General features: G+C 46.9%; 1 protein-coding gene across 6 annotated transcripts in view; it reads right to left on the bottom strand.

Moving 5' to 3' along the window:
* The window catches only part of PLXNA2 (plexin A2), a 328,426-nt gene that overhangs the window by 16,822 nt on the left and 289,787 nt on the right, over positions 1-21,817 (bottom strand). For 5 of the 6 annotated variants that reach the window (XR_006174188.2, XM_042848961.2, XM_008178226.4 and 2 more), the window contains 6 exons: positions 19,211-19,353; positions 17,071-17,339; positions 5,166-5,232; positions 3,839-3,985; positions 2,985-3,144; positions 2,191-2,294 (listed from right to left, as the gene is read on the bottom strand). Coding sequence is in view for 4 of the 6 variants with exons in the window: in XM_042848961.2 (XP_042704895.2) it covers positions 2,191-2,294; positions 2,985-3,144; positions 3,839-3,985; positions 5,166-5,232; positions 17,071-17,339; positions 19,211-19,353 (890 nt within the window). In the remaining 2 variants the exon portion in view is untranslated. Of the gene's footprint in view, positions 1-2,190; positions 2,295-2,984; positions 3,145-3,838; positions 3,986-5,165; positions 5,233-17,070; positions 17,340-19,210; positions 19,354-21,817 lie in introns of those variants that run through there. The other variant, XR_006174189.2, reaches the window with a different exon arrangement.

Raw genomic sequence — 21,817 nt, 5'->3', positions numbered from 1 at the left:
ACATCTTCAGGTCTCAGCGTAACATTGCTTCGCACGAGGGAAAGAACAAGTGGAACATTTCCGAACCGTACAAATGTCGGATATGAAAGACGGGATGACTTTGTGGAGGTAGTGCTTATTTTCACTAGAAATGGGACAGAACAACCCTTTGGGAAAGTTCGGATCGGACTTTTGAGGCTTGCGCCCATTATGATTATTTTTTTTTTAAATCAAACTGGTTCTCCCCTCCCTACTTGCCTGCTGATCACAAGTTCCCTTGCTCCTCCCCACCTTCTCTTATTAATCACTTCTTTTTCACTCACACTGTCTTGGTGCACATCTACCCTGGTGCTGGGGGTGTAATTTCCAGCTTATGTAAACACTCTCATACTAGCTTTGATTGCGCTACAGTGTTCAAAAGAGCAGTATAGGTGCAATGATGTAGGCGGCAGGCTGAGTTAGCTACCCTGAGTACAATCCCATCTGAGACCCTAGGCACATACTCTGGCATCTAGCCCACCCTGCTGCAGCTACACTTATTTTTAGCACACTAGCTCAATCAAAGTGAGCACATGGGCCTCAGGATACATGGCCCAAGCCAATCCTAATTTGTGCTTGCCAACTTAAAAGCCAACGGTGGTGGCCGTATCTGTGATGTGGACACCAGTCTGCTAGGAACTGAGCTAAGACCCATGAAACTCATTTCAAAGAGAGGCCACTGAATAGCCATGAGATAAGTCACCTTTAACGAACAAGCAAAGTAAAAAGGGAAAGGTTTCTGTTCTACAGGCAACTGACTAGTACCTCATGGAAAGATCTGCTTCTCTTGAGAAACCATTCTGCTCAGAAAGAGAAGTGTCCTTGTACTACACTAACCTCCTTTCTTCTAGTGTCTGATTAGGAGGGTTACTGTGAGGTAAGTTGAAGCTACAGGAAGGCTATGGACAGGGGATAAATGAAAGTCCATTAGGGGTGCAGTACCAAGCACTGGGCTTCAAGAGCAATGCCTCTACTAACTAGAAATCAGTTTCATGGGGGGTTGGATACAGTTCCACTCCAACACATTCCTTCTCCCCTACAGCAGAACATTCCAGCATGTGGTAGACAGATGGACCTGGCTGAGTACGTACCTTTATCTCTCTCTCTCTCTCTCTCTCTCTCTCTCTCTCTGACCTACCATAGTTAACACTTTCTAGCTGCTCAACTCTCACCCAAGGCAGGCTATGCTTGGCTGGTGTCATGAGCGTAAGCCATGAGCAGTAAGAGACGGAAAGAAGCTTGTAGTCCATCCTGGTCACTGTGGGATGCAGCGTCTCCGCTAGCATTCTGACCAGTCTAGTTTCAAATGACCCCAGTGATGGGGCTCCTGATGTTTCTCTTGGGAGACTCATAACAAATGTCACCGCTTCTCGATTAAGAAACATTTCCCAATGTTCAGGTTTACGTTTACTGTGCTTGGGGCTATATTCCCTTGACCGACGGCACACTCCTCTGACTGTCTTTAATGCTGAAGCTGTGCGATTGCTGCAGAGGACACAGGGTGAAGGCGACGCCCCCTTGTTCCTAAAAACTAGGTGCCTTTGGTATCCCCTGAACGAGAACTGAGAATCAACACGTAGGAAGATTGAGAGTGAGAAACTGGAAGAGAGTAAGGTGCCACAAGTACTCCTGTTCTTTTTGCGGATACAGACTAACACGGCTGCTCCTCTGAAACCTGGAAGAGACTAGTCGTCCATGTAGCTTGGTGCCCTGCCTCACTGGATCAGACGGCTAGTCTGCCCCCATAGTGCCTGGTGGCCTATAGACGATGCTTCAGAGACAGAAACCCCTCTCCCTTCCTATACTGCCCTCCCCTTTCGCTCAATTAGGCTTCCATTTCCAGGCCTGGGTCTCTGACATGATAGCCCTCTGCAGCCCCCACATCTTTAACCGTGACAGCGCAGTCCTCTCTCTGCATACCCAGTCTATCTGGTGAGAGAGGCTGGCATTTTTAATTTAGTCAATTTTCAACTCTGCTAGTTTCTGTAAGATGTGTGTCAGGGCTGCTTTCTCGTCTAATGCACGAGCACACTGAACCATTCTGGTTTATCATAAGAACGTGACCTCCCTGTCTGTCTTGTTAGACGAGACGCCGAGGAATTAAATTTCTGCTTTTCTTTCCCTTCCGCTTGGCTGCTTTCTGGGAGCTCTGCGTCAGGGATGGTTTCTTACCTGATAATGCATCAGGGTGTTTAACCGCTTCCAGTCGCCCTCAATCTTGGTGGTGATGTCTTCATCCTGCAGGACCACACGAGCTATCCGGCCTTGCCGCCATTCTGAAGGGAAGGCAAGAACAAGCAGACACGATGGTCAGGGATGAAAAGCCACCCGCCTATTCTGTCCACATCAGTCTCATGTGACATTGTATGAGAGATGAGTCTCTAAGAGGCCAAGCTCCCAGGAAGGGGTGTTTAGCGAAAGGGCTGACTTCTGCTCTTGATTATTCCTGTGCAGCCCTAGGGAAGTCAATGTGGGTTGCTTCCTTGCAGCTGAGAGCAGAATTTTCCCCAGAGTGGGGGAATGTAATTATATTTTGGGGTGTTTATCTGAACTAAGGGTCCCCCCCCAACACTACTGTAAATATATGGCCTTGGAGATGGAGGTGCCTTGTGTAAAAAGTCTGAGGTGTCAGTCACTTGCTCACTGGACAATCGCTCCACTAAAACAGTTTTCTAGGGGACATTAACAGGGTCTGCAGAGTGCAATCGCTAAAACAGGTAAAGAGTTTGACCCAGTGTTGTGTCCTGCAGAAACAGCATCTCCACTGGGTGAGGGGTGTCGTGTGTTTTTTGGGGGGAGGCGGCGAAGGTAAGGATAGAGCAAGTGTGCACAAAGCTAGCCATGCTGGCTCTAGCCAATGCGATCCGCTTCCTGAACATTACAAATCTCTCTAAGAACTACCTCAATACTGGCTACCTGTCTAACTCCCCCCACACACACTTCTCACGGGGCAGGGATGTTCTTACCCAAGTCCATGTCGACAGCCCTTGGCCTTTGGGAATAGGGGACGTTTTTGTACACCGCATCCAGAATCTTCTCTTTGACCTGAGTGATGGTGTCGCAGTTCAGCACCTTCACAGGGATCTCTGGGCTGTTCTCGTTATCGGGGTTCACACAGTTCAGGATCTAGAGGGGGAGAAGTCATCTCAAACGTCTCTCAAAAGGGCATCAGAGAAACATCCAGCATAGCAGTGACAATGTTCATCGTGGGACAGAGACACTTAACACTGAATTCCCCTGAAAAGCCACAGAGTCTACATTCATATCACTGCTGTATATCATGTCATAGCATATCACAATATCTAGAGTCTCCTTGGGAAGCTCATTAAACTAAGAGCTTCAGGATGTCCATTGGAGTTATGTTTAGGGGAAGGCAAAGGCATGGAGAGCTACAGATATAAAAAAGGATAACAAGTGTCTGCGATTCCACATGTAAACCCTGATTTTCCAAACTTTAGCAGCCAGGGCTGTTCGCACACAATCAAGTTAGGTACATACTTTATTTGCACATGGCCCTGGCACCCCGAGGTTTTGAAAATCGGGCCCATAACATTACGTGCACTTACGTCTTACAGCTTATTGCACATGTGGGCCACGATGTTGGAGTATGGGTTGAGCTGGCTGAGAATTTGGGCCATAAAATTGTGTATTTCCTGCTTGTGCTTTTGATGAAGGACCAATTCTGACATGAAGCAGGTAGTTCTACCCTGGGGCATCAGAGCATGCATAAATGTATGGCTTCTCTTCACTTACAGTAGGTCACTTCAGCTGGAGAGGACGCGTACAGTTCAAAGCCAGGTCCCACAGACAGCCAACTCACCAATGTTTTGTACTCAATTTGCTGCCGGATCAGCTTGTCCTCACTCAGAGAATAGCGTGCCTCCCCTGTGATGGCATCGATAGGGCCCTTCTCCATCTGCTGCTTGATGGCACAGTACAGCATGAAGAGCGGCTCCCCAGCGCACTCCTGTTCGACAAGACACACAGCAAAACCAAAATCTAGATGAAAGTGCCTCTTCGGCAGGACCTTATCCTAATGCATATGCTTATCTTTAAGCAGGTGCACGGTGCCACTGACTTGATCTTAACAACCGAAGTAAGTGTCTGCAGGTCTGCGGCCCAAAGCAGCACTTGGAGAGGAAAGCCAACGCCAAGGGCCCATTACTCAATGTGGGTATCATCCTTGGCTTGCCTCCCCACTGCTGGAGAGAAGGAATCTGAGGGTATGTCTACATTACAGCTGCTACAACAGCACAGCTATGGTGCTGCAACTATGCCACTGTAGCGCCATAGTGTAGACTCTCCCTATGTTGATGGAAGGGGTTTTTCTATCGATGTGGCTAATCCACCTCTCCAAGACGGCAGACGTCTTCTGTCGACCTAACTGCTTCTACACTGGGGGGTTAGGTCGACCTAACTATGGTGTAAAATTTTTCACAGTCCTGAATGATGTAGGGAGAGGAGTTGTTTGGGGTATTCCAGGGGGTACAGCGAGGTGAAATGGGATTACACCAAGCAAGGAAAGTTACACTGAACAGTAAGGCGGGCACATTCCCCATCAGAGAGATCCAACAGCCTGTGCACAGGGCTCCAGGGAAGTGGTAGAAGCTCCATTACCTGGGTTATTTTACATTACACTGAAAAAAGCAGTCAAGAGTTGACTGTAGGGAACTACACTTTCCTGGGTATGGCCTGGACTAGATGACGCAAGTAGGTCTTTTTCTGAGGTGTGAAAGCCTCCTACGTGTCCTACACATGCAGCCCATCAGGGCTCACTGCTGGATGGCGATGATAGTCTGTTCCTTCAGCTGAACAGAGACAGGGAGACATGCACCAGGCATGCTTCATTGCAGGCTTGTCATGCACAGAACATTTCAAATGTGCAACATGCAACCTCAGGGTTGAACAAAGCTAAGCACAGAGATGGTTAGCTTAGACTCCGCTAATTTAACTACATCTCCAGATGCACATAGCACAGGTCTTATTTCCAGATCTCTGCTCTGCTATTGTCTCCCCCTTACTTTAGGCCTTGTCAGGCATTTTAAAGGCTGGAGTCACCCACTAGGTCTTGGGCAGGAGGAGCGCTATGGAAGCATAAGGAGAATGGGTAAAGACAGAAGAGGATCTCCACTCAGTCTCCCCCTCACCTTTAAGAATTTATGGAGGAGGAAGGCAAACCAGTTAGTCAACATCTTCTCAGCCACAGACTCGGTCCTGGAAAAAGACGAGAAGACATTTCATCATGTCTATTTAAAAAACTCAAAATAAATGACTTCCCATCACACCAGTGGCCCCGCATCTCAATAGTGCGGGAGAGCTGGGAAGTTTAAAAGCAACTATGGACAAAAGCAAATCTGACTTCTTGGACTAGTCTCACCCTCTCAAACTGAGTGAGGTATCGCTAGTTACAGACTCTCGGCATCCGTTAGCAGATAGGGCGGCACTTTTCCCACAGGCCTTTGGCCATGTGACCATCTTCTAATCACCCTCTCTGAGTGAACAGTGCCCATCTGGAGCACAAATTCACAACAGCATTAAGATTCTGCACTGGAGGATCTGGCATCATTGTCCCTCAGCCCTGCCCCCTCCCACATTTAGCTGACAAGTGTATGCAGATTGCTCAGGAACAGAAAGGAATAAAGACCAGCTGACAGCCCGTCATGAGCCCCTCTGACAGGGATGCCTGGTGGCACTTTAACTCCTTGCACGTGGTGCAAATTATACCCTATGGCTCAGTAAATCACTGGAATTTGCAGTGGTTGCTGGCAATCAGGGACAGCAGAGTGACAATGGCAGGGGAAATTGCAGCTTTCTCTGCAGCCCCACCCAGCATTCTCTCCCCACATTGTGCCCAAGATTATCTCTAATTTAAATACAATGGCTCCTAATGATAGTTTTTAATGCTGGCTCTGCAGGATTGCTGGTCTCTCTTTAAAGAGACACTGTTCCTTTTCTTGGAAATGAGGAAAAGCTTTTGAAAGCAGCACTGGGCTGGTGACAGGACGAGGGGCCCCCTCATCTGTGAGACCCTGAACTGTGCTGCAAACGTGTTCAGAAGCGGCTGTCAGGCAGGCTTCCAAGAAATGGTTGTTGCTAGCATGGCTATAGATCAGTGGACAAGGATGTTTCTTTTGTTGCCAGCTGTGCTAGCTGAGAATTCGACATTGGTGAGGCCTCATCTGGAATATTGTGTCCAGTTTTGGGCCCCACACTACAAGAAGGATGTGGAAAAATTGGAAAGAGTCCAGCAGAGGGCAACAAAAATGATTAGGGGTCTGGAGCACATGACTTATGAGGAGAGCCTGAGGGAACTGGGATTGTTTAGTCTCCAGAAGAGAAGAATGAGGGGGGATTTAATAGCAGCCTTCAACTACCTGAAGGGGGGGTTCCAAAGAGGATGGAGCTCGGCTGTTCTCAGTGGTGGCAGATGACAGAACAAGGAGCAATGGTCTCAAGTTGCAGTGGGGGAGGTCCAGGTTGGATATTAGGAAACACTATTTCACTAGGAGGGTGGTGAAGCACTGGAATGCATTACCTAGGGAGGTGGTGGAGTCTCCTTCCTTGGAGGTTTTTAAGGCCCGGCTTGACAAAGCCCTGGCTGGGATGATTTAGTTGGGAATTGGTCCTGCTTTGAGCAGGGGGTTGGACTAGATGACCTCTTGAGGTCCCTTCCAACCCTGATATTCTATGATTCTATGAATGTGCTGTAAATGAATCCCCGTCCTAGGCGGTCTAGCTCTCTGTGCACTAGGGCTTTTCTGATCCTGCCCGGCATTACTCTTAGGCTGCCTTTAGTACTTGGGATTAGCCCCAATTTCAGCTATCGGTAACAGCAACTGCTGGGCCTGAAACAAACAAGCAGTTGCCCTTTCAGTGCCCACTCCATCTTGCAAAGCCTGGCTTTCCTTGTCTAGACACAGTGCTACTGGTCACCCGCCGTAACCTCAGGCAGTGTCTACACTAGCCACTTTTCTGAAACGTTTCCCAGCCTTGCTTAGGGTGGCTAGTACAGAGAGTGCTCCGGGCAGCTACTGGCATTTAATTCATCACAACTCTGCTCTGAATGGGTCTGAGCAGCCCTGTGCATAACTAGCCTTGCCTAGACTAGTGCTATCAGCAGTAAAGTAATGAATTAGGGGCCCTATTTTTGCCAGTGTAAACAATGCTCCAGGCGCTGTTTAGAGCAGGGCATTAAAAACTATTAGCATAGAGTCATAACTAGAGAGACACCACGGTCTAGTCTAGTGGATGTAGAACTCAACTGAGACTCAGGAGATCGTGGTTCTAGTCCTAGATGAAATGCTGATGGGGCAGCCGTGTGACCCTCTCTGGGTCACAGCTTCCCCTCTCTCATTCAGGGGATGTCTACACTGCGAAGTTGTCGACAAAACTTTTGTCTTTCGTCCCGGGGGCGGGGAGAGGGGGGGAACGGGACGGGACACTTTTTAAAGTACCCATGAAAAATGAAAGTTTTGCGGACGCAAGTGGCAGTGTGAACAAGGCTTTGTCGGAAGGACCGCTCCCCTGCTGACAAAGCTAACGCCGCTCATGGGGCTGGAAGTACTTTGTCAGCAAAAGTACCGACAAAGAACGTTTACACATGCTGACATTTAGCGACAAGGCTGTGTCGACACAAGGCCTTGTCGCTAAAAGCTGCGTGGTGTAGACAAGCCCTCAGTCTGTCTTGTCAGACTGTGAGACCTTTGGGTCAGAGACTGCCTCTCACGGTGTCTCTGAATAGTTCCCAGCACTTTCCAGCTCTTACTGGAATACAGATGACAATACTAATGTAAGAGGGTTTGTGCTAACAACAACGCTGGTTGAATAGTAAACAGAAGTTACAGATTCACTAGTATTTCAAAAAAAAAAGAACAGGAGTACTTGTGGCACCTTAGAGACTAACAAATTTATTAGAGCATAAGCTTTCGTGGACTACAGCCCACTTCTTCGGATGCATATAGAATGGAACATATATTGAGGAGATATATATACACACATACAGAGAGCATAAACAGGTGGGAGTTGTCTTACCAACTCTGAGAGGCCAATTAATTGAGAAAAAAACTTTTGAAGTGATAATCAAGATAGCCCGGTACAGACAGTTTGATAAGAAGTGTGAGAGTACTTACAAGGGGAGATAGAATCAATGTTTGTAATGGCTCAGCCATTCCCAGTCCTTATTCAAACCGGAGTTGATTGTGTCTAGTTTGCATATCAATTCTAGCTCAGGTTTCAGAGTAACAGCCGTGTTAGTCTGTATCCGCAAAAAGAAGAACAGGAGTACTTGTGGCACCTTAGAGACTAACAAATTTATTAGAAAATAAGCTTTCGTGGACTACAGCCCACTTCTTCGGATGCATATAGAGAAGTGGGCTGTAGTCCACGAAAGCTTATGCGCTAATAAATTTGTTAGTCTCTAAGGTGCCACAAGTACTCCAATTCTAGCTCAGCAGTCTCTCGTTGGAGTCTGTTTTTGAAGTTTTTCTGTTGTAATATAGCCACCCGCAGGTCTGTCACTGAATGACCAGACAGGTTAAAGTGTTCTCCCACTGGTTTTTGAGTATTTTGATTCCTGATGTCAGACACAATCAACTCCGGTTTGAATAAGGACTGGGAATGGCTGAGCCATTACAAACATTGATTCTATCTCCCCTTGTAAGTACTCTCACACTTCTTATCAAACTGTCTGTACCGGGCTATCTTGATTATCACTTCAAAAGTTTTTTTCTCTTAATTAATTGGCCTCTCAGAGTTGGTAAGACAACTCCCACCTGTTTATGCTCGCTGTATGTGTGTATATATATCTCCTCAATATATGTTCCATTCTATATGCATCCGAAGAAGTGGGCTGTAGTCCACGAAAGCTTATGCTCTAATAAATTTGTTAGTCTCTAAGGTGCCACAAGTACTCCTGTTCTTCTTTTTGCGGATACAGACTAACACGGCTGCTACTCTGAAACTAGTATTTCAGCCATCAAAAGCAATGAGTTCTATTTGCTAGGACACCAGGAGTTATATTATCCACACTTATCAGTATATAACATCTGGAGGGTATTCATGAAAATGTCTGTAAATCCCGAAATAATTGAAACAAATGATTAATTGTCTGAAAATTCATGCTGGAAAGTGCCATATTCATTGTTCTTCTGTTGAAAATTTTTCATACATCCAATCAAAGAGGAGAAACAATAGCACGTGACTTAGGCAACCAACAACCAGCCACGAATAAAGAAGAGCCAGTAACAAACAGTCAAATCAAACAGCAGGAGAACATCACAGAATCTGACAACTATTCCTCCAGGTTATTTGGTGAATGTTAACATGGTAGAAAAAAAATCAGGATCAATCTGTGAAATGTTTGCAAATTGAGAAAGGGCTAACTTCCTAAGGAATATTACTAACGTACAGCATGACCAGTTTTCGTAAGTTAATTTCAGTTTAATGCAGAATGTAACATACCGTCCCTCTGGATGCTACAAAAATAATCAGGTTAAACAGTTGTGTGGCACAACTGTGTTATAACATGGTTTCTTCTTACCTGTGTGGACAGAACCTACCCCCCTGCGCCATGCTATAGCCCTGTTAGGGAACTGTGTTCTAACCCTGACAGATACACAACTACAATACTTCACGCTTATACATTCAAAAAAATTTTGAGAACAAACATTACATTAAGCCCTTAACTATTGCTGACGGTACCAGCATGTCCCAACATTCCACTGACTCGATAGTACACCTGCGGTACAGCTGTCATTGCAGAAGGTATCAACACTTAAGGGGTTAACATGCTCGAATTCTTTCCTCAGCTGAAGCAAAAAAGCCACTTCCTTCATCAAGGAGTCCAAGGAGTTGGAAAGTGCCTAGCTCTTCACAAGCCTTAGCCTGTTGTGTATCTTTTCCCTGCCCTCATCTACCATGGTTAGTCTTTGAAATCTGATCCGTGCTGGAGGTCTCAGCAAGTCATCCTTTAAACTCTGTCTGCTGTGTTTTGGAGTGACCTCCCTTTCTCTCTGCTGTGTCAGAAGAGGTCTGCTGAGCTGCAAAAACAGCTCCTTCAGAGTACTGCACTAGCCCCGGCCTCAGCAGATATCATTTTTAACTCCGTGGTTGGCCTGGTATCTGGAATGCTGTTAGAGATCTGTCTCTGAAAATACAAAATAAACTCCTGAAGATTAAGGCAGCAGGGGACAATCCCCAGACTCAGAGAAAACCCTTTTCACATTGACCACATAAACGAGGGCAAAGTACACTCCGGAGACAACTTTCCAAAAAAGCCCGACACCAGAAACCAAAGCCTCTGGCTGCTCCTCTGACTCACTGGGGTGCTGGGAATAAAACTAAATAAAAAGGACCAGGAAAACTCCAAAATCAATATTTAGGTTACTAATTTCCCCTTGTTTTGTCTAGTCTCTGAACTGCCATATGCTCTCTGTGCCAGGGATGAGGACAGTCATTTGATTTAATGTCAGCTTTCCTTCAGTCTCCCACGAGGGGGAAGAGCGGAAAGGCGAAATAAAGAAAGAAGGAAAGGACTGAACACCAATTATCAAGTGCTGCCACCAGAGAGCTCAAAAGTAAAATAAAATAATTTCTCACTTTGTGGCGTCTCATTCATTATTAACTTAGAACAAAATGTTCTAACTTGGAATGTTTTGCATACTAAACAATACCCCAGGAGCTCGCAGATCCACAGGGCTGGAAGAGACCTTTACTTTGTAGGTTTCCAACGGAAACATCTGGATCTTCACACCACAAAGCTGGCTTTCAAGTTCTTAGGCTTTGTTTCTTCTGGATCCTTTGCATTCTTGCCTCTTTTAAATGACTGCTACATACTGCTAACCCCTTTGCTGCTGCTAGAATGTGTATGTGCCACATGGCCACCCTCCATCCCTCAAAGCAGCATCAATCCAGGTTGGTACAGCAGCAAAGGGGAAGCAGGTACTTTATAAATGTGCAGCAGGTGCTCCATTTCTCAGACAAAAGGGGTCAGATGGAATAAATGTACAGAAAGGGGGAAAAGATAGAAGGGTACATGGTGCTGGAGAGGTTTCTTTTTTCCTACATGGAGACACCTTAGGAGACCAGCTGGATGATAGGAGCACTGGGTGGTTTGGTCTCTCCATAAATGCCAGACACTGGTGTACCAGGTCCTGGGTCACACAAGGCAGAGGTTCTGCAGAGTTTCCATCTACAATGAGGATTTTTTTAAATTCTCCCACCGCTGATTTAGCCACAGTGCAGCTCTGTCTGTGCTAGCAACAGGCTTCAGGGCTCCAGCCTTTTTCACCACCATGTTGCCTGGCGTTGCTCAGGGCACGTCCAGATGACATGGTGGTAAAAGTGCAGGTGGCTGGACTATGCTGGCACTTTCCTCATTGCAAGCCCTGGTGAAGCTGCACCAAGACTAGTGCAGTGGCAGAAGCATTTCAGAAAGTTCTCAGCGTTCATTAGGCCAGTGGGTTGGAAACCTGCGTTTCATCCCAAATGCTTCCAAATGATACATTGCACCTGTAGCCACCCTCTGTGTTTGGGGCACCAGCAACGCAGGCAAGAAGGCTGGCATTTTCGAAGGGGGTCCAAATCCCATTGAATTTCATCAGGAGCTGGGCAGCTAACTCTGTTGGGCTCCTCTGAAAATCCCAGCTCACATGCTTAAAACGGGAGAAGAAATTGGCACTGAAGACAGTGGGACAAACCCCTTAAGTCTTTACAAAAAATGCCATGGTGCCCTATGGTAGGTTTCTCTCTCACTTACAGCCGTGTAACTCCACTGATATTAGCGGGGCTACTTCTGACTTACACTGGTGTAACTGAAAGGGAAAATTGAGCCCTCAGTGTCAATGCACAGCTGGCAGGACATGTTCTATGGTTTCAACTGAAAGCCCCCTCCACAAGTGAGCTACCTAGAACTCAGTCAGTCTGCCTCAGGAGGAGGAAGTGACTGGAACTTGGACCTGTAGCTCCATCGAGTGTAAGCAAGTCACATATGAAGGCTGGATCTGTAAGGCATCCCTCCATGCTGCTCTTCCATCCCTGCTCACTGTCTCCCCCAGCTATGCAACTATTTGCATTTGCAAAGACCCTAGTAATGCCCAGGAGTGAGAACAATCAAATTAAAAGCAAATTTAAACGGAGGATAATGAAGGCTCTTTGGGTTCATTTGGTTTCCCTGCGTCACCTGCCATATCTGGGAGGATAATTCACAGAACTAACCCACGGGGTACTCAGTTCTGATAAAACAGAGTCAATAACCACCTCCTCCCGCCCCACTGTCAGGCTCTCAAATGCCACTGCTGCTGCAGAGGAGATCTCGTTCCCCAGCTCCTTGTGTATGCATTGGAATGACACCATCTGCGTCGAGTACCGATACTAGTCTTGTGTGTGGCTGGCTATGCCATATGCAAGACATACTCGCTCGACACTCCGGCACGTGGGTGAGTAGGGGTTCAGGCAGCTTCCTCACTCTGCAAATGGCATTTGAAACAAACAGGCCACATCATTATATCTAGAATATGAATTCCACAGAGAAGAGCAGGAAAGTGCCCTCATGAGCCCATTCTTAAAAGGGTAACATTAATCCTGTGTTTACATGGCAAAGCAAAGACAGGCGATAGTAGATAATGTTTTCACCCCTCAGCTCATAGAGAGCCCGAGAAGCGATGGGTGAAAACATTATCTACTATCGCCTGTGTTTACATGGCAAAGCAAAGACGGGCGACATGCTACAAGAGCCTTTTAAATGACCAAATAGGGTTGATGGGTGAGAAATAACCCCATTCAGAACCATGCAGGGTGAGTCTCTTTCCCCCAGTCTATTTACAAGCCCAAATGATGTTTACCATTTACCATGATGTTCATGGCAGCTAATGGAAACAGAAGCATATGACTGGGGAAGTCTGAACCAGGATAGAATCCTGACCTTTCAGCAGGTGACTTGTCATCTTTTAGATTAACACATTTAGCTTATAAGTTTGTGTTGGCACCAATGTACCACAAAGGATGAAAGGGGGATGTCAGTGCAGGGCTGCACCGAGGGGACTGGATGGCTTGGGGGATTGGAAATAGGATATGAAGACTTTCATATCTAGATCACTGGTTCAGGCTGCTTTCAGGATGGGGCACTATTGCATAAAACTGCAGGTCAGACCACATTAGCTACCCCCGGCACTGAAAGCTCAACCCCCACCCTCTCACTGCCAAAATAAGAGCCACACAAAGGAGTGGCTGTGTTCTCTCTCTGAGCCTTCTTTATGGTAGAAGAACATTTGCTCCTGGCTTAACTCCTTTTCCTGCCTGTACAGAGACTCTGGGTCTGAACTGCTCCCGTGTCAAGGCTGGATCCAACACAATCCCTCCAGCCTCTGAGTTTGAGAAACAAAGAAAAAAAATCATACATGCTTCAAGCCGGCAGAAACTCAAAGAGAGTGATGGCTTGCCACACACAGTCCCTGTGGGTTTGGCCCTTTCTCTGAGGCTGGTTTTTCCGTCTCTGGCAATCGGACTATGACATTGCTAGGCGGGCTCTGATGTGGTTCACTGTGTTATGAGCAAAACCGACTGGTGGTGGTAATGGGGTGAGGGACAGGGGATGGGAGGGGGATAGTGCTGAGATCACCAGCCTTGTATTTTTAGAGCACTGTGAAAAGTCATTATTGATGGCTCAGGCTGAAGACGCTTTCACAGCGACTCATCAAACCACGGGGGAAATTAACGCAGCTTCCATTTCTGAGATGAGTTATTGCCTCTGCAAACACGGCCAGATTTAGAGCAATTTCCTGCCAAGTATATTCATTGTGGCTGGAGGAATCCCTGAAAACTCCCCCAAGCTGTGAAATACTCCCCGTTGCTTTTGGCTGCTGGCTTCAGTGTAGCGATGGCTCCATTTGTGGACTGGTGGACAGTGGGTGAGCACAGAGTGGGCCCTTTCTGCATCGCACAGCAACCCATGGGGCAAAGCTGAGACACAGTGGAATAGAACCAGGGTGACTCCTATGCAACAGGGCCCTGAAATGCCGTCAGTGCGAGTGGAGGGACACGGACGGCTCAGGGAAGCGGAAATAGGAGGCAGCCTTTTGCCTCAGAGTCACGGGTGCCAATCTGACCCCGGTTACTAAATTCAATTTTTGTCTCATCTGCAGACTGTGTGTGTGACCTGGGGTGAGTCACTTCAGCTGCCATTTACCTCAGCTCCCCAACAGTAAAATGGGGAAGTTCCTTCCTTATTGGATGGGGGGGCTGTGAGGATAAAATCTATTAATGACTGTGAGGTGCACAGATACTGTAGGGATGAAGGTCAAGTAAGTACCTAGATAAATAGAACAAAAGCCCTTATATCACAGTGACACTGCAACTTTTGTTGCGCAGTGTCATCAGAGATGTGTAGGACTGATTGGGCCACGGAGGCTGAACCCCTAGATGTGGGCCAGAAAAGGTGTGAAGTGAGGTGAAGGTGTTTTACCACTGCCCTCTCCCTGCCAGCCCAGACTCCGGGTCTGTTACTTATCCTGTCCAACTAGGCTTTTATGCCATGCTCATCTCTAGACTATCTGGACCCGGCTTAGCAGATGCTCAAAAGCGTGCAGTACTGTACAAACATGCAAGAAGGGAGGTCCCTGCTCTGACGAGCTTGCGGTCTAATGAAGCAATTTATAGACACAGATGAAGGGATGCAATCAGGTGCTTATAACTCTGGAACCTTTTCCCCCATACAATTCCCTCACATTTAAAATGAAAAAAAAAAGCAAAATGCCAAGGTTTTTCCCTTTCGCTTTGATCTGGCACAGGCTGATTAGAAAAGCTCTGCACTCAAAAAGTGAACAGAGCAGCTCAAACGAGATCATGCCTATTGTGATCCCTGCAGTGGCGCTCTCCTAGGCCCTGCTTCAACCTCTGAAACAACAATTAAATGCAAACATGCAACTGGATGGCCAGTGTTTTACAGGCACAACAGCCACATTGTGTCTCCAGTAACACTCACTCTTGTGCAGTGGATGCCCCTAAAAAAGCAACAGCCAGTGGGCTGTGATACGATGTGTGAGCTCACCAGCATATTCCCCATATTTAGAATAAGATATTCCACAAATACCACTGTCCAAATCAGACACTGCAGGCTAGTGAATACTGAGGGGTGAGCAGTGCCCACTGTAGCACTTTGTATTACTCATGGGCAGTGTTTGCCTTTAAGATTTAGTGGAACCCACTGTTCTGGGTTCAAGTGATGTCTCCTGATGTGCATCACTTAGAGTAACATCAAAATCTTCTCCTTTTCCAAATCCCAAATTATCTGAATTAATTCCATGTTGCCCCCACTCTCTTTGGACAAGCAGGGTGCTACTCTACAGAAGAAATGTGGCCAAGATGCAAAAGCCTCCACAGCAAACTCTCTGTGTGCCTGTCTGCCCTAACGCCGCACTAACATAGCCTTGAACAGGAGAAGAGCCGGGACTGGCAGCAGAATCAAACACATAGAGGAAGGTGAATTCTAAGAAACACGCGATGTGCTTTTATCTCAATGACTATGGTGCCTTCACACACTCAGATCAGCTAGGGTGCAGGATACTGGCCAAGATTGCCCCAGATCGCTCTCCCTCCAGCCCCCACACCATTTCCAAATCCCAAGGGAATCCCTTTGCTTTTATTCTCACCCTTAACCCAGTTTCCTCCATCTGGCACCTGCTTCCCCTGCCAGCCCAGCTGGAAGATGGACTGAGATGCCGGGGGAAGAGAAATGGTCTGACAATGAGATACCAGCGTAACCTCGGGGGTCACCTGGCACCAATGAGACTGATGGTGCTGTCAGCCTTCACTCAATGATGATGAGAGGAGGCCTCCAGTCCTGGCTCAGGTCACTCCACTTCATGGGCTCCAGGACACCCCATTTGTCAAGCAGGACTCTCTAGGGATGGAGGTGTTGGCACACCGTGAAGTTTCAGTCATGCTACATGGACTGGTGGCAGAAAGAAAAATGCAGTGCTCCATTGGGAGCCTCCAAGAGTCCATCCATTTCCCTTCCCTGTCTCTAGTAACATGGGCTTAACGTGATCTTATGTCTTCATGGACGGTTGCACAGCGTCTTAAACTTGATCCAAGAGCACTATTACCTCTCGTACTTCTCTCTTTCACTCCTAATCCCCCACCGTCCCCCTTGACCCCACTCATTCCTCCCCTCCTTCTGCACAACAGAACAGGGCACTGATGAAAAGCCCATCAGCCCTGTCCCTTTTTGTCTTCCAGTTGCTTCCTCCATGGCCGAGAGCTTGCGGGGACAAGGGGATATTCTTGATTTAGAGAAAACCAACCCCGCCCCAAACAGCCAAAGACAAAAAGGAACCAGCTCTGAGCAGGGTCCCCAGTCCCTTCGAGCCTCCCATCCCCCAAAGTGAATAACAAAGAATTGACAAATCCAATCTCTTCAAGATAACCAGGTTAGAAGCAAGGGGAGCTGCCCACCAAGAAACCACCTGGGCTGGGAATAAAAAAACTGACATCTGGAAAACGTAGAGTAAAATTGCTAATGTCCCTGAAGGTCAGGGGTCAGCCTGCCAATGCTGAGTAATGCGTTTTAACTGTCAAGCTGTCCAAACCTCTACCATGCACTCTCGCTTATTACTGTCAACCGGGTCACCCAGACTGGAGCCACTCTCCCCCCATGCTGAGCCTTCCCAGGGCTCCCAGTGCAACTAGATGGAAAGATCAAACCTGGATCTCCCCCTACCCCCCTCAGTATCTGAGAGGCCAAGGGAAGTGGGAAAAGCAATGAATGAAAGCATGATGGGAGTTGCACATGGTGAGTTCGTTCTGCACTTCGAGGGTCTGTCTGGACTGGGGTTTCCTTGCTACCCACTGCCAGATCCTGCTATATGCAACTTTTCTTTGGGACTTGCCAGTGTGCATGTGTTTTAGCCACTGGTAGCCATGCGGCTTTTTCTCCCCCCCCACCCCATCCCCCAGCCAAGGCTCTTCCCTGGGTGGAGAGAGGACAGCAACTGCATGATGTTGGTTCCTTTATCTGGGCATGCCCCTGCAGCTTCCTCCCCCTGCCGCTCATCTTACCTGCGCAGGAGCAGTTTGGGGTGATTCTTATTCTCCAGGTTCTTCTCAATCAGGTCTGAGAGCAGCTGCTTCAGCACGTCAGTTGCGTATTCCAGTTTTCCCTGCAGGCCTGTCATGATAAGGGAAGCCACATTGCCACGGTCGCGCATGGAGAAGCTACGCTGCAGCTCCAGCGTCCGGATGAATGTCAGCAGAAACACCTTGTTGTTGATTAGCTGGGCAAAGAGCTTCAAGGCCTTCTCCACATTCTGCTGCCCGTTCCCTTGGACCTGTAAGCAGAGGACAACAATCTCAGCAAGCCACTGACAGAAACAGTGCTCCTATCTCTAACTCTAGTTGCCTTCACCATTGCTGTGAATAAGGCTCGCTGAACACTAATGCCTCCGCTTTGAGGCTGAAAGCCCTACAAGTGACATACATTTTGTACTTGTTCTGCAAAAAAAAAAAAAAAAAGTGACACTCCCATAAGTAAATTAATTACTAATTTAGACTATTGCTTTATTATAGAGAAACAGTAAAAAATTAATTGAGGCTTTCAGCCAGTCCTGGTGTTAAGTAATTCATTATGAGTCAAAATGATAAACTACATTAAGCAATTCTTTACTAAACATCTTGGAGCCGTATATATTGGTTCTACTAACGTTATATAATTAAACAACTGTGTAATTGGCAACACATTTATCACTCCTGCAGTTCTGTTTTTCATAAGTGAAACCAATAAAAAGTGGCCACATTTGTTAGAAAAAATCAGCTTACTTGGCAATTTAAATAATAAACATCATATGCGGGACTGGAAAATTTTGAAGATTGGCAATGGGAGAAGTCGACTCAAAAGCAGCCTGGCTGAGTTCAGTGCTTGAATTGTGGCCAGCTGTTTGCTGTTAGAATTTTCATCTAATTCATTAATTTTAATTAGATCTTTTTTTATTATATTAATAATCTCTTATATTTCTACAATGTCTTTCATGTCAAAGGATCCCAAAGCGTAACTTGATACGAACGATACGCAGGGATCCCTTCATCCACCGGTGAAATGCAGCCACCGCTAGAGTGATATACAGTGATTGCTCGATAGCACACAGCACTGTTTGGCCAAGAGCACATTGAACTGGAACTTGAAGGGGGGGGATTTATGGAAGCAGAACACAATTACCCACACTGGAATCTGGCCAGGATAGCAGGAGCAACACCTGCTCATGTAAATGATACCAGGGCAAATATAATGACCAGAAGTGGTCAAGGCCTCTCTTTTACATCTCATCCCAAAGATGGTAGGTGAGTCCTCAGCTGGTGTCAATCGGCATAGATCCATGGACCTCGCTGGAGCGATGCCAATTCACAAGAGTTGAGAACTAGCCCAATACCTTCAGGGCTTCTGATGCCAGGCTGGGGCACTAAGTCAACACCAATTCAAAGGGAAGAGTGCTACATAATAATTGGTATTACTTTCTGCAGCACCAGTGTTTGCTTTGAAGGCCTCCCATCCAGGTACTGACTCAACCCAATCTAGTGTTGTTTGCAGGATTCTGAGGGGAACACAGTTAGCATTGACACTGAAATTTTAATGAATGGCTTATCTAAATAAATAAATAAATAAATTGGCGGGGGGGGGCGGGGGGGGGGGGGGAATGAAAACTGCAGAGGGACAGCAAATCCTGGGCCAGGTCATCCCAAGGTGAAAAGCTCATCCCTTGCGGGAGCACAGTAATAAATCAGGAGCATGGTGTAGCCGGATACCCTTTGCTTTTGTCTCCACAATAAAGGGATTAAAAGAGACTTTAAAAAGACACTGATAAGGAAGGCAGCCAGTTTGCTGCTGGGCTTGCAAGATCCAGGGTGGTGCTTTAGCGATGAAAATAAAAAAAAAAAAAAACACAAAAACCAGCCCCAGAAGAGAGTAAGAGGAAGCAAGCCGTGTGTTAAAGAGATAAAATGCCAGGCCATTTGTTAAAATGAACTCTGTGCTTATTTCACTTACCCTAGCGCTTCTAATAAGATTCAACGAGGGAGGTGGGAAGGTGCTTCACAGCTCTGTGAGTTTCAATCTAGCTTCCCAGAAGGGACCAGGAAAATAGTCCAAACTACGTAAGCACTAGGAGCAACGGAGAGAGGGAGAGCACGCGGCCAGTCATTTCATTACCTCCAGCTCACGCAGGACGGGGTGGTCCTCAATGCCAGGGAAAAGGACCCTCATGGCATATGTCCGATAATCAAGGTATGGGATCCCGGAGCGATCCAGGTCACTGGTTAATTCATTGATGTCTGTCTGCAGCTCCGCAAAAGCTATTGAGGGGGAGGGGAAGGCCAGGAGGAGAGAGAAAAAGAAGTGCAATCAAAGGGAACCATGGGGATTTGAGTCTAAACAACAGGGGCTTTGGGAACAGCCAGCAGTCTGCCTTCCTGGCAGGCAAATCCAGGACAGCAAATGGGCCATCTTGGGAAGCTTGGTCACTGTAGGACCTCACTGTGTCACTCAGACATGCCGTCATGGCTGGGAGACACTTTCACAGCAGCAGCAGAGAGAGGGTGTGTGGGTGTGCACAAGTATGTGCAAATACTGTGCAAAGAACAGATGCTGAGAACAAAAGATGTTTGCTAATTTGTATGCAGTTCACACCTTGTGTACAAGCACCTAAAATACCTTGAAAGGCTCCAGTTAGAAATAAGGATACTATTTTTAAATTGTTGTGCCTACCACATTCTCTCTCTTTCTTTCTCTTCTCTACAAGTAACACCACTAACCTAATATCATGCTTCAGGGCCTAAAATGCAGGCTGCAGGGGTCAGGAAGTTATCTGTCCATGTATGGTACAGCATAGTCTTTATATTATGAAGGTTCGTGTAGTGGGGGGTGGAGGTGAGGTGAAGTGAAACATAAGATGCTGGATGGAGTATTATACTTGATGGACTGATGCTTCCATCCATAGTTTCTAGGACTCCAGCTAGGATCTCCTCAACCATGAGTCCATATGTCTGTCCTACTTTCATGTCATTCTTTGCCTTGTTTGCAAGGGCCTCCTCATATTTTGTTTGGCTGTGTGTGCTGATGCAAATTTCAAGAACATGAATATAGATCATTCTCTGAAATTTGCTGCATTCTGTTTATTTTTATTTTTCCCCTTGAACCACAAGCTCCCTTCAAACTAGATGAAACATCTTTTCTAGGATGCACAACAGCAAACCTTCCCAGAATGTTCTTTTTTTTCCTGTCAGAAGTCAGCCCCAGGTTAGCCTGCTGCCGCTTGGCTTCCAGCAAGCATCATTTAATTTCCATCTTTGTATCCCTGCTGGGATGCCAAGCCCAGCCTGCCTTGTTGCTAGGGCCTAGATTCCTACACTCTGAAATTTGTAAGTGACAATTTCAACGAGTTAAAACAAGTACAAGGTTTCTCAAAAACAAATCGAGGAGGAGATTCTTTCTATCCCAAAGGTTCTGCTCTTGCTAGCTCGATGGCCGCTGCTGGGAAGAGTTTATTTTTTCACCTGCAGTTATGCTGCCAAAAGAGAAATGTGATTACTAACTGAGATTTTTATCTAGAGAGGTTATTTGTCTGAACTCCTCAATCTCTTTGATGCAGAGCATGCTGCATAGAAGACAACCTGGATTGTAGCCACATGCACCCCTTGGTCCTTGCATGAACCCTCTCATATGCACCCCACACCACAAGTGCTCACTCTCCTCTGCAAAATGTACTGACTCCCACTTTCTCTGAACCTACGCACACCCCATTTACAAATGCACAGCTCCCTACACCCTCAACACAGGCCTTTGAATGTGTATACATTGATTCTCAGCCACCCAATGTACAAATTAGCTTCTATCCCTACCTTTCACCCCATGTAAAAATGCACATCCCTGAGACAGCCCCGCAATGCAGTACCCCCAATACACTCACCCCCCACTCCTCTACCGTCTCCCAGAATGTAACCTTTGACAGCAAAGCCAGAGCACAGGAGAGCAGCCCTGTGGTGCCTGCACCTCTGCACTACGTTCCCAGCCTGTTTTCTCCTCGGTATCTAGGACGCTATGCTGGGCTCCAGGAGGCAGGCTTCCAGCAGGTGCAGTGTGGACTCTTTTCTCTCTTTGTGGGCCAGGATTATTCCACTTTCTAGTTCTGTCTCATTCCTTGCCAAAACCATACAATTCCTATGGGGTCAGAGTCCCCTTCTGTCCATACGAAACCCCTTCAGCAAGAGGCCATTAGAGAATGAGACATATTGACCAGGCACCGTGGGGCCTGAGCAGTTTCCACAATGTAATCTCGATGCGTCACTTAAGCAGGATCAAGCTCTAATCCTATTCTCCGCACATTAGGCTGTGTCTGCATCCGATACACTCGTTACGGCCTGCCCTAGTTGTGGGGGCAGGCGTGCTTGCCTCGAAGGTGCAGAGACTCTCCCGCTCTCTGAGCCCATGAAGGGAGACACTGACCTAACCTTTGCTCTGAAGCTATAAACAGGCTCAGGAGGCCTTAGATTCAAACCAGTTCAACTGCAACATGGTATGAACAGGAGCTGGTTACCAGGGAAACTAGACCTGAGACTAGGTACTAGAGTTGGCATCAAATCAATGGAGCTCAAGGAGAGGAAAACTCTGCTAGGCCATATGAAGTTTCTCAGGAAAAGGGGTCAATTTATAAACTGATTGTCTATTTTTCACCATGGAGATTTTTTTTTTTTTAATATAACATATCTGCCAACATGTAGAGGAGAAGACGATTAGTTATGCTGAGCAGGAAAGGGGCGA

This window comes from Chrysemys picta, chromosome 4, assembly GCF_011386835.1.
Source record: "Chrysemys picta bellii isolate R12L10 chromosome 4, ASM1138683v2, whole genome shotgun sequence".
NCBI lineage: Eukaryota > Metazoa > Chordata > Testudines > Emydidae > Chrysemys > Chrysemys picta.
The sequence above is the reverse complement of the archived record's forward strand: the minus strand, read 5'-3'. Positions and strand labels throughout refer to the sequence as shown.